Source organism: Plecotus auritus (assembly GCF_963455305.1).
Source record: "Plecotus auritus genome assembly, chromosome: 4".
NCBI classification, from domain to species: domain Eukaryota; kingdom Metazoa; phylum Chordata; class Mammalia; order Chiroptera; family Vespertilionidae; genus Plecotus; species Plecotus auritus.
The window spans coordinates 184688218-184699363 of record NC_137775.1 but is presented as its reverse complement, the minus strand read 5'-3'; the positions used below and the strand labels follow the sequence as shown (position 1 = coordinate 184699363).

At 50.8% G+C, this 11146-nt stretch overlaps 1 protein-coding gene across 3 annotated transcripts in view; it reads left to right on the top strand.

The window, feature by feature from the left end:
- Positions 1-11146, top strand: part of PDE1C (phosphodiesterase 1C) — a gene marked incomplete at both ends in the record, with an annotated part of 303115 nt that overhangs the window by 54805 nt on the left and 237164 nt on the right. For all 3 annotated transcript variants that reach the window (XM_080664043.1, XM_080664044.1, XM_080664047.1), the window contains one exon: positions 2104-2275. In XM_080664043.1, the coding sequence (XP_080520169.1) occupies positions 2104-2275 (172 nt within the window). The remainder of the gene's footprint in view (positions 1-2103; positions 2276-11146) is intronic.

Below are 11146 nucleotides of genomic sequence, written 5' to 3'. Positions count from 1 at the left end.
CCATTTGGGAGCCCTAATAGAGAGTTAGCTTAGGTCACATGACCATTCTGATTCACCGATTGAGAAAATGGTAAAAAAATCTAGTAGGTGCTTTTACACGAATCCGTAGTTTATTTTTTACATTTGCAAATACTTAAAACTCAGTCCCATGTATGTGAGACTTCATTATCTTGTCTACAGATAACATGGGTGTATGGGCCCCTTCACATATCCCTACAATTCCTCAGGGTTTGCTTCTCCCCAGATTGCCAGTGTCCTTTCTGAAACCCAGAGGTGGTCACGCCACCACAGCCTCGCTTAGAAATCTTTAGTCCTTTGGCACCGGCAGAAGAAATTCCAAAGTGATCAGCATTTTATTCAAGGAATTGGACGATTGGCCCGCCCAGCCTGTGGCCCCGTCTCTGGTTGCTGCCCCTCTCCCTTTGCTCCGCCCTAACTGTCAGGCTGCTTTGTCAGGCCTCTGCGCCCGGCACGTGACGTTGGCACTGCTCATTCTTCTCTCTCCCCGTCTGCGGCAGGTCTGTCCCTGCTTTCGGCCCATTTCGGACGTCCTGGTCCTGTGTGGCTCCCCCAGGGCCCTGGGCGGAGTGCGGGAGGCCTGAGAAGCCCGTACAGCACTGGGTGTGCATTGCCCATTTATTGCGATTGCTTATGAGTTGACTAGTTCCCAAGGGAAACGTTCCCATTTATCTTCCTATCTCTGGAGCCCAGAATGGAACCTGGCATATGAGGGAATTAAGATGTGCATGTTGAATGAATAAGTAAAAGAGAGAAGGGAAATGGGCAGGGAGTTTACTCTAAGGCCTTAGTAGCACCAGACCTGCGTTCATAGTACAAGATTTCATTAAGATAAATGTGTAGGACTTTTGAAAAAGCTCTCTTGCATTTCAGGAGTTGGAGGGGTCTGCTGGGGGTGGGGAGCTCTGGGCAAGAGTCTTTACTGTGGTTTTTGCAGGAAGGATCGGGCAAGGCCGGGTGAGCAGGCTTAGCATCGACTAGTTGAATAATTTCGTGGCGCTGAAGCATAGGGGCTGCCCCTAGTTGTCTGGCGCCTGCCCTGGGTGATTGGAGCTGGTGGACAGTGGCCTGGAAGGTGGACGCTCAGTAAGGGAGGTGATGGGGTGTGGACTCTGATTTGGCTGGTTTGTGCTTGAAAAGCATGGCCCTGCGAGGTGGACTCTTCCTGAAGAATTGAGGGGACAAAGGAGGTGAGAGATGATGGAGGCTAAGGCAAGGTGGCTCAGGCGTGTTATTAGGTTGTCCAGACAAGGCATGTCTGGGATGTGCATGTATGGCAGACGTTAAAGCATCACGTTCACAGACGCTAGAAACGTACTTAATACACGGGGGTTATGTGTTTTGGGGAGGGAGACCGCTGAGGTAAAGTGACATTTCCTTCATATCAGCTCAAAGGTGCATAATGTCAATGTACCGTCACTGCTGATATCGACCTTGATTGCCTGGCAGATTGAGCCCTGTTTTGTGACACCATGTCCATTTCATGTCTGCCTTTCACATCCATTTGATGTCGGAGGTGTCTGCAGTGTGGGCTGGCAGCACACACTCAGTGTCATGTCCTGGGTCCTGATCGTCCAGAAGAACAAACCCACCTGTGTTGAGTTCTAGTTCTTAGAGGGGGGGCCCTCTTCAGGGTGGGGGGTGTTCCTATGGAAGGGAGTCCTGAAACCTGGGCCTTGGGCAAGCTGAGTTCCTAGGGGAGACTTGTGTCTGAACATCCCTGCTGTTCTCTGAAATCGTAGTCTTTTGTAGACTTGGATAAGTAGATTCATACACACCCACAGCTCTGTCAGGAGTTGGAGTTGGTCACCCCTGAACAAAGACAGAATATATAATATCCATTATACTAGCTATGAGTCACACTCTCCAGAGTGTTGGCCTATTTTCTGCATAGAAATGAAAAAATTAACTTTTTACTCCAGAAATTGCCTGACCAGTATCCTTGAGAGCCCTCTGATGTTGGTAGTGATCGTGAGAAATATGTAAGTTTCTCTGCTCTGCTTTTGAAATCCTGCATTGGGCAAGGCAGGGCATGGAATTGGTTGGTCCTTCACCTGCACCCCTTTGTCCCCCCTCACGCTTCAGGGTCCAAGTCGCAGAACTGTCTGTGGAACTCCATCATAGACGGGCTCACAGGGAATGTCAAGGAGAAGCCACGGCCAACGATTGTCCATGACCCCCGACCCCCGGAGCAGATCCTCGCCGATGAGCTGCCTCAGCTCGATAGCCCGGAAGCCTTGGTGAAGACGTCCTTCAGGTTTGCGCCCCAGTTGGTTCTTTCCTATTTGCTTGTGGAGTTATTTCCACCCCGTTGGATGCATCGTCAGCGCGGCCAGCAGATTACCCCATGCGTTTCCACTGAGTAAATCAGCATTGAGGAGCGAGTGTTGGCATGCATGCAAGCTGGACTTCTGGCTGGGTTTGCTGAATGTGGTGAAGATCATATCAGTAGTTAAGTTGCTGTTGGCATTTAATTGGTATTGGCATTTAAATGCTGAGGCAAAGGATTTACTGAAGTTGGCAATTTGAATTGGATTAATGAGTCTTCTGCTTCAAAGGAGGATGACGCATGAAGATAAGTGCGCGGGGGGAAAAAGCAAGAGTTGGAAGGTGGAAATGAATTCAGCCCTGCGCCTCTAGAGTCTTCTGCCGGGGGCGGGGGTGGTTTCTGGTTGTAAGAGATGTGCGTGCGAGGTGCTGCCTCCTGAAAGGAAGGGAGCATCTCGCGTGGCTTCCAAGCGGCTGTTTGCTCTGTTCTTGCTTTTCCTTCAGGCTTGCACCTTCCTGCAAAGGCCTCCCGTGTTTTCTTTCTGGTTTGTACTCCACGTCCATCACGACAGTGTCCCTTATCTTCTCACCATATTAAATAAGAACCGGTCTGCGTATGGATGAAGCGTATAAAATGATTTCTTTTTTCCAAAAGGGTCTTTCAAATTCACATTTGAAATACACAGAAGGACTGGTATCAGAAGTTAAGATTTAATGATTTTGCTGGCCTGCCTTCCTCCTGTCCTTTCTCCCTGTTACCCTAATTTTACTTCTTTCATTAGGCAATGCTTTCATATTCTCCACACGGCTAGTAGAACATAGAAAGCTCATAGAAAGGCCCGCCCCCCTCCCAAACAGCGCAGACAACCCTTGGAGTCCATGAAATGTGTTTGAAAAATGTGCTCTCTTGCGTCCAGGTGACGTGTGTAATCGCTCAGTAAAAGCCATTTCATTGTGTGAAGGTTCTTCGTGGAGGTTGAATTATAGATGAGTTCTGAAAGGAGTGATGAATAGGGGTTGGATTTCTTTATAGAATGAGGTGGACGCAGTGGCGGAACGAGAATTGCAAGGCAAATGCTTTTATTATTCATAGTATGGGTTTAGGTTTGAAACAAAATAAAACCCATTGAAGTAGAGAGAAGTACAGTCCATAAACCTGCGATTCTCTGCGGTTCCCTGTGGTGGAGGGGGCGGGGTGGGGGGAATGCCGTTCTGGGTCTGTGTGTTCTCGTCTTGGAGCATGCGGTGGGGTCAACCCCTTCACGTACAGTCTTCTTGTAGCTACTCTTCCCATCCCAGACCAGGTTCATCATAAACAGCTAGAGAGTTACTCTCAGGAAAAGAACATCTTGTCTGTTAGCCCAACTCCATTACCATCATCACCGTAACCCCTTCTCTTTGCATTCCCTCGGAGCTCGCTAATACAGAACATGTACTGATGACCATGGACTTCATTTGATAAATCCACTGGCGTTGGTTATTCATTCATTAACTCCTTAATATAGCTGTGTGCTATTCTGGAACCATTCTCTCTTCCGAGGAAGGTAGTTGATTTCACCGGCAAAGTTAGACGGTGAGTAGTCTCCAATGCACCGGTCCCTAGCCACTCTAACTGTCTTGATTACTCTGCAGTAACACCATTGCCTGGAGGGCTGTTAGGTTGTCAGGCTCACCTCCAGGTCTGGGTGGGGTCCTGGGATGGGCCTTTCAAACAAGATTTGGGTGCTGTTTCTGCTGCTGCACTTGGAGAGCCCTGGGCTAGTTGGTATCTACTCTCCCTTTGAGCTCTGAACTACACTGAGTGGCCAGATTATTATGATCTCTGAACGCATAATAATCTGGCCACTCAGTGTATATCCTATATAGTAAAAGGCTAATATGCAAATTGTCCCCTCGACCAGGAGTTCGACCAGCAGGCAGGCCGGCCAACTGCCCATGTCCCCCTGGCCAGGCTGGCTGGACCCCACCCATGCACAAATTCATGCACTGAGCCTCTAATACACACACACACACACACACACACACACACACACACACTGAGTGGCCAGACTATTATGCGTTCAGAGATCATCATAATCTGGCCACTCAGTGTATGTTGCTATGTTCATTTGAGCAGGCCACTTATCTAATATGACGTCAGTATTTTCACCTGTGAAATAGGGGTAAAGATACCCACTTGTCAGCGTTGTTTAAAGTAAATAACAGTGTATGCGAGACAAGCTGAGTGTTTGACACCCAGGATGTGCTCGGTAAGGACTGATCTCACATTCCTGCTCAGCACCCACTCAGGCCTCTGCCTTTGGCCGTGTACCCACAGAGGAAACAGATGTGGGCTTTGTGGCTCCAGGGCAGGCACCGTGGGCTCCGAAGCTCCCCAAGCCTCTGGCGTGAAAAGACTGCTTTCAAAATCGGAAACTTCTGAAGGAAGACGGTGGGAACCATAACTGGACAAAAAGGCCCCGTGTCTGGGAAGTGGACACCCCTGGGAGCTGTGCCCCAGGTGCCCGTTTCCTTGTTCCTCATGACCTGTCCCTCTGAGCCTGCTGTGTGGCTCAGGTTTTTCTTAAAAGAGAAGAAAGTGAACGGAACCTGGAGCTTAGGGAACACAGACAAGCCCAGCCCATCTGACCCGTGACGGGGAGCTCAGTGCTGGCCACTAGAGGACCCAAGAGAGAACAGGGGAGAGCTGGCTGCTGGGAGCTGTCTCTCTCCCCAGCCTCCAGCGTGCACCCTGGCACAGGTGAGACCCAGCCCAGATGGCACCGAATGCCAGGGAAGCCAATGTTTATTGGGCATCTGCTATGTCCAGGAACTGTCCATCCATTTGCTTGTTTAATCCTCCCAGACCCTGGCAAGGTGAGTAATGTTGTCCCGCATGTACAGGTCAGGAAACTGAGTCTCACAGAGATCAAGCAGCTCACTCGAAGTCACCCAGCAGGTGGCGGAGCTGGAAATTTGAATCCAGTCCACACCACTGGCTCCAAAGCTACGCCCTCTCTAACCTGCTCACCTTGGCTTTTATGCTGCTGGGTTTGTTGGTGGTGAAATAAGATGTGTGATTGGGGCTACTAATCTGGATGTGGAGTTTGTACACACACACACACACACACACTTTGATGCTTCTTCTATGAGACTGACCCTGTTCTGTTATACTGAGTCCCTTTTCTAGTCTAAACTTAGGTTTTGAATGCACCTGCCCCTTTTGGATAGGAGCCCCTTCAGTGCTTCTCAAACTTCATGTCGCACAAAGTCCTTGGGGGATCCTCTTACGCACAGACGCAGATTCACTGGGTCTGGCTCACAGCCTGGGACTCTGCATTTCTAACCGGCTCCCATGGGACGCGATGGCCCGAGGACCCCCTCTGAGGAGAGAGGCATGGGCTTTGGAATACCACAGCTGTGCATTTGCCAACACTCCTCTAAACTGCGTCATTTGAGTCATGGTTTGGAGTCTGTTTCCCCATTTTACACATGGAGACAGTGAAATAGCAACACAGGCCTTGGGGACGGTTACTAGGGTTCAGCGGGCTAGTGGCTGGACAGCCCCTGATTCCTTCCCTCCCAGTTTTCAGAACTGTGTTTGGGAGAGGATTGAGCCTCCACGCCTTGACACCCCCTCTCCGGTGCCTGGGTTGTGCAGAGAACCCCGGCTGCGAATGGGAGCAAGGCTGGCCACTGGCCTGATCTCCTTGGACGGTCGTGGGAGTTCTGAAGCCATCCAGGGCATTGGCCATCTCGGTTACTTCCCTTGAATTGAATGACTCCCAACCGAGGTCGAGTTGCCAGGTTTCGGTAATTTTGCGTTTGGGAGAAGCGCACGCTCACTCTCTGGAGAATGACTGGGGGCCCGATGAGCCTCTCCTCCCACGTCGAATGGACTTATTTGGGCTTTGGCAAAAGCGCTCCTGGGTCTATACATAGCTTACTGAGAATACATCGCAGAGAGCAGAGCTGCGCTGAGCCAACACCCTCGGCTACGGAGGAGATTAAGGCCTTGTCAGATCCCATTTAATGGATTGTGTTTTCCACGCAGAATTAAATCATTGAACTCATCCTCATTTTGGCGTTTGGCAGTCATTTTTCCATCAGGGGCTGCTGCCAAGAAGCCGGTTTCTGACTGGATTACTTTCAGGAAATGTGCAATCTGGCTGGTGATTCGGCGTGGCGTGGGGTGGTGTCCCCTGCAGCTTTGGACCCCACCCCGGGATGAGTCATAGGTTAAAATTCCCTATTAGCTCATGGGAAGTCTGGTCACACATCTTTCTCTATCACTGTATGTCGGTCACCCACTGGGAACTTCAGGGACACCTACTTCCCTGACTCAGTGCTGCCTCCTGGAGTTGACATTTCCCGCTGTCTCTCTGCTAATCCACATCAGTAGAGTCTTCCTCAAGTTTGCTAAGGGAACAGTGAAAGAATGAATTTGGAGGCTAAGGGAACAGTGAAAGAATGAATTCGGAGGCTAAGGGAACAATGAAAGAATGAATTCGGAGGCTAAGGGAACAGGGAAAGAATGAATTCGGAGGCTAAGGGAACAGGGAAAGAATGAATTCGGAGGCTAAGGGAACAGGGAAAGAATGAATTCGGAGGCTAAGGGAACAGGGAAAGAATGAATTCGGAGGCTAAGGGAACAGTGAAAGAATGAATTCGGAGGCTAAGGGAGCAGTGAAAGAATGAATTCGGAGGCTAAGGGAACAATGAGAGAATGAATTCGGAGGCTAAGGGTACAATGAGAGAATGAATTCGGAGGCTAAGGGAACAGTGAAAGAATGAATTCGGAGGCTAAGGGAACAATGAGAGAATGAATTCGGAGGCTAAGGGAACAGTGAAAGAATGAATTCGGAGGCTAAGGGAACAATGAGAGAATGAATTCGGAGGCTAAGGGAACAGTGAAAGAATGAATTCGGAGGCTAAGGGAACAGTGAAAGAATGAATTCAGAGGCTAAGGAAACATTGAAAGAATGAATTTTTAAAGTTCAGGGGAGTTTCTTTTGTGTGTTGGCTTCCCACAAGGGAAATATTTAGGCTTCTCGTTGTAAGTAAATGTTTATGGACCGATTTTCCACTGTTGGGAGTTAACAAAGCCATTCCTCTGGCCTTCCTCCTGGTCCTTCATTTTGGAAAAGAAGGGGTTTATTTTTGCAGTCAACCCAGGCAGCGTATTTGACCCATGGCCCCAGCTTCTGGGCGAGGAAATCGTCCCTGTGATGGCTGATGCTGTGTTTCCCAAGGGCACCCCCCATCCAATGACTGAGAGTGTCAGGGATGCTAAGGCTGGCTGCTCCGGTGGCTGGGGGCCTCCTTTGATGGTGACATTGGCTCAGGGACTCCCTGATGGCCTTGCTGAACTTTTCTTAGAACTGCACTGTGGACGAAGACACTTCTACCCAACTTTCCGTCCTTCTCTCCTTCGCTGGAGGTCAGACCTGCATCCCAGCTCTCCCCGCCTCCCCGGCTCCTTCCCCGTTTTTCCTTACACATGTTCCCCCTGGTCAGTTCCTTGCATGTCCAATTCTGTCTGGGCATCTGCTCCTCAGAGGCCCCTGGCTAACACAGTTTCCCACCGCGTGGCGATCTTGGCTGGCCCCCACGGCCAGCTCCGTGCTGTGGGCATAGCATTGAGGCTCCTGGCCTAGATAGCCTGGCCCAGTCCTCCCTTTCAGTTTATATTTTACGTTTGATGCTGTATCTCCCCTTGAGCTCTAGTGGGGGGGGGTTGCATGGGACAGGCCACAGTTTTCTTTAGCATCTTGTGCTTTTATTTTAGAGACGTAGCTGAAGCACTGGGATTAACTAAAGAAACTGCACCATAAAAGGGGATACTTCTAAATCATACCCCAACACTCCTGTTTCTATTGTCCAAGGGAAGTAAGTATCTTAAATGTTGAACTCTGTCCAGACGGTTTGCTCATGGACACACCCTCCGGTTCCCAGCCAGCAGACCTGTTTCCAGGGCTCACTTCCCCTAGGGAGGGCATCCCTCTTCAAACCAAACACATCTCACCCGGCTACGAGGGAATCCAGGGTTCCACACACGGGAACGGGGCTCATCCTCGGTGCCCCCCACCCCTCAGAATAACTCCCAGCAGCGCATTTGACAAAGGTGAAGTGGTTCACCCACAGGGAGGAGCGGGAGCTTTGCACTGTCAGCGGGGAGGGAGGCTGGGAACCTCCATCCCAATCTCTCCACCAGTAAGTGTGGACCCACCCGCAGGCTTCCTGATGACCACAGGAACTTCCGCCCTAGGCCACGTGGAGGCCTGGCGTGTACAGGGAATCCCTGAGGTTTTCTCTAAATGAAGGAAGACACCTCCTACCCCACCCCCTCCACATGCGTGGATCCCACTGAGATCTGTTGTGAGTGTTATATGGTTCTAGACACGGTGGTCCAGCCTTCAGCCCTTGGCGACGCGGTCTCCTTGTCAGCCTCCCTGGCCAACTCCCCAATCACAATCCCAAGGCGTTTCTGAGGTTCGGCCTCAGGAGCTTGTGGGAGCATCCGAGGCCCATCCAAACCACACAGAACCTGAGAGTTAACTTGAGGAAGCCAAACCCAGACTCCTCTGCCTAACGCTCCTGGCCACTGAGTTTACTGGGATGTAGACCCTCTGCTTTGTGGGTGGGGAGGTGTCCCTGGAGAGACAGAGGACACACCCCTGCCCCTCTCCTGCCCCAGGTTCCCTTCTCCCTAGAATTCCCCAAGTGAGAAAGGCTGGCCTCTGGCTTACAGCCTCCTCCCCCGCAGAACCCGGCCTTGGGCTAAGGCCTGGTGGTGGAAGTGGTGGACAGACAGATACAACACCTATGCTGGGAAATAGCTCAAATGCACCCAGGTTATCCCTTACAAGCTTTTGGTCATGAATGACTTTACTGCTTTTTTTTTTTTTTTCCGTCAAATGAAGGTACCCAACGTAAAAAGACAACAAACCCTTGAGTTAAAACTGCGCCCTGTGATGATGCACATCTGGATCGCGCTTGATTGGGGGCCCTGGTCTGCTAGTAACCTCATGGGAATGTGACCCTGTGGTTTACTCCGTAGAAATTTTTGTTCCCACTTACAGCGTTAGGGCAGGGGTTCTGCCCTTGCTACAGGAAAGGAGTGGTTTCCTTCTTATTAGAGTCTTCTACGGGTCAGATCTCCCTCCCACTCAAGTGCACAGGCTGCCGTCACATGCTGTGCCTGGCTGGAGCCACACGGAGAGAACTGGACCGACTCACGCCCCATCCCTGGACAGCACACAGACCCCTGAGTGTGTTGAATGGCACGTGGCGTAGCCGTGAGACCGACCACCTGGGCCGTGGAGGATGGGCCGGGTCGGAGGCAGGAGGACTCGGCCTGTGTGGGAGGAACTGCCGGATTTGCCTCCGAGGCCGTGGAAGGGAGACAGTGCAGGAAAAGTGAACTCGGGACCTTGTGTGTGTGTGTGTGTTGGGGGGGGGGGGGGCCTGGCTTACCATGGAGGATGGTTTGTTCTCACTCCCAGGCCCAGATCTCTGGAGCCCTTGGAAACCTTTGGGGAAGCCGGAAGGACTGCATATTGTCTCCTTAAGTTACAGAATTAGGGCTTATATTTCCACTAGAGGCCCGGTGCATGAAATTCATGCACTCGGGGGGTCCCTCTGCCTGGCCTGCACCCTCTTGCAGTCTGGGGAATGTCCGACTGATGGCTTAGGCCCGCTCCAGGCCTAAACCATCAGTCAGACATCCTTAGCACTGCCACGGAGGCCACCGCCACTGTGCTCGCCAGCCGTGAGCCTGGCTTCTGGCAGAGCACTGTCCCCCTTTGGGAGCGCACTGACCACCAGGGGGCAGCTCCTGCATTGAGCATCTGCCCCTGGTGGTCAGTGCGCTTCATAGCAACCAGTCATTCTGCCTTTCGGTCGCTTTGCATATTAGCCTTTTATTATATAGGATGTCTCAGTCCCAACACATAGAGCATCACAATAAAGGTTCCTGGGCTGTGGCAGAGAGGGAGGGATGGGGCGGGAGAACAGCCTGGGTCTGAACACCTACGGGGCCTGCAGAGTGCAAGGGCAATTTGGGAAAACTTGTGAAAAATACATTTTTCTACATGGATTGGAGCAGAGACCAATTTATTTTTCCTTCTAAATGCAGTAGTAGCTAAGGTACAGATTAGACAGCCCCATGACTGTCACCTAGTGGTCCCCATTCATTGATTACTGTTCAGTGCAGCTGGAAGTGAATTTGTGGCATGAATGACGTCTGGACCCTGGAGGTCAGTTACGCTGGGAAGGGTTGCTATTTGAACAAGAGCTGCAGACATGCCTGTGCTCATTTGGAAGAGGTGTTCGTTTGGTCAGGGGGTGGGGCTCTGGGGCTCGGAGGCGGGCACACTGCAGTCTGCCCAATGGCATGACTCATGCGCTCTGCAGAGTCAGATAGGGAGGTGTCAGTCAAATGGCAGACTTGGATTAGGGGTTCAAACCTCTGATCTGCTCATCATTTTTATTCTCTGAAAATGGCCCAGGCTTAGAATTAGAAAAGGGTGTATGAAGGGGTGCTGCATTATATTAATTAAATTATGTTTCTCCAATGCTCCGCTGCTTCTTCTGTGCTTGATTTTGTCTAGGAGGGAGGGAGGGAGAGAGGGGGAGAGAGAGAGTGAGAAAGAGAGATCCACTTAAGAGAAAGTAGACCAAACAAATTCTAAAATTATTTCACTTTCTAACACATTGAACAATTCCAGTGGCATCACCAGCAGCCTCAAGTGAATTCCCTCCGCGCTGTAAGTTCATCTTCTCCCCGTTGAAAACCTTGCATTTTACGACACTTAGGGGTCTCTGTTCCTTTCAGATTTATTTTCTACCTTCGATTTCAGTGGTTCTTAATCCAGGCTGC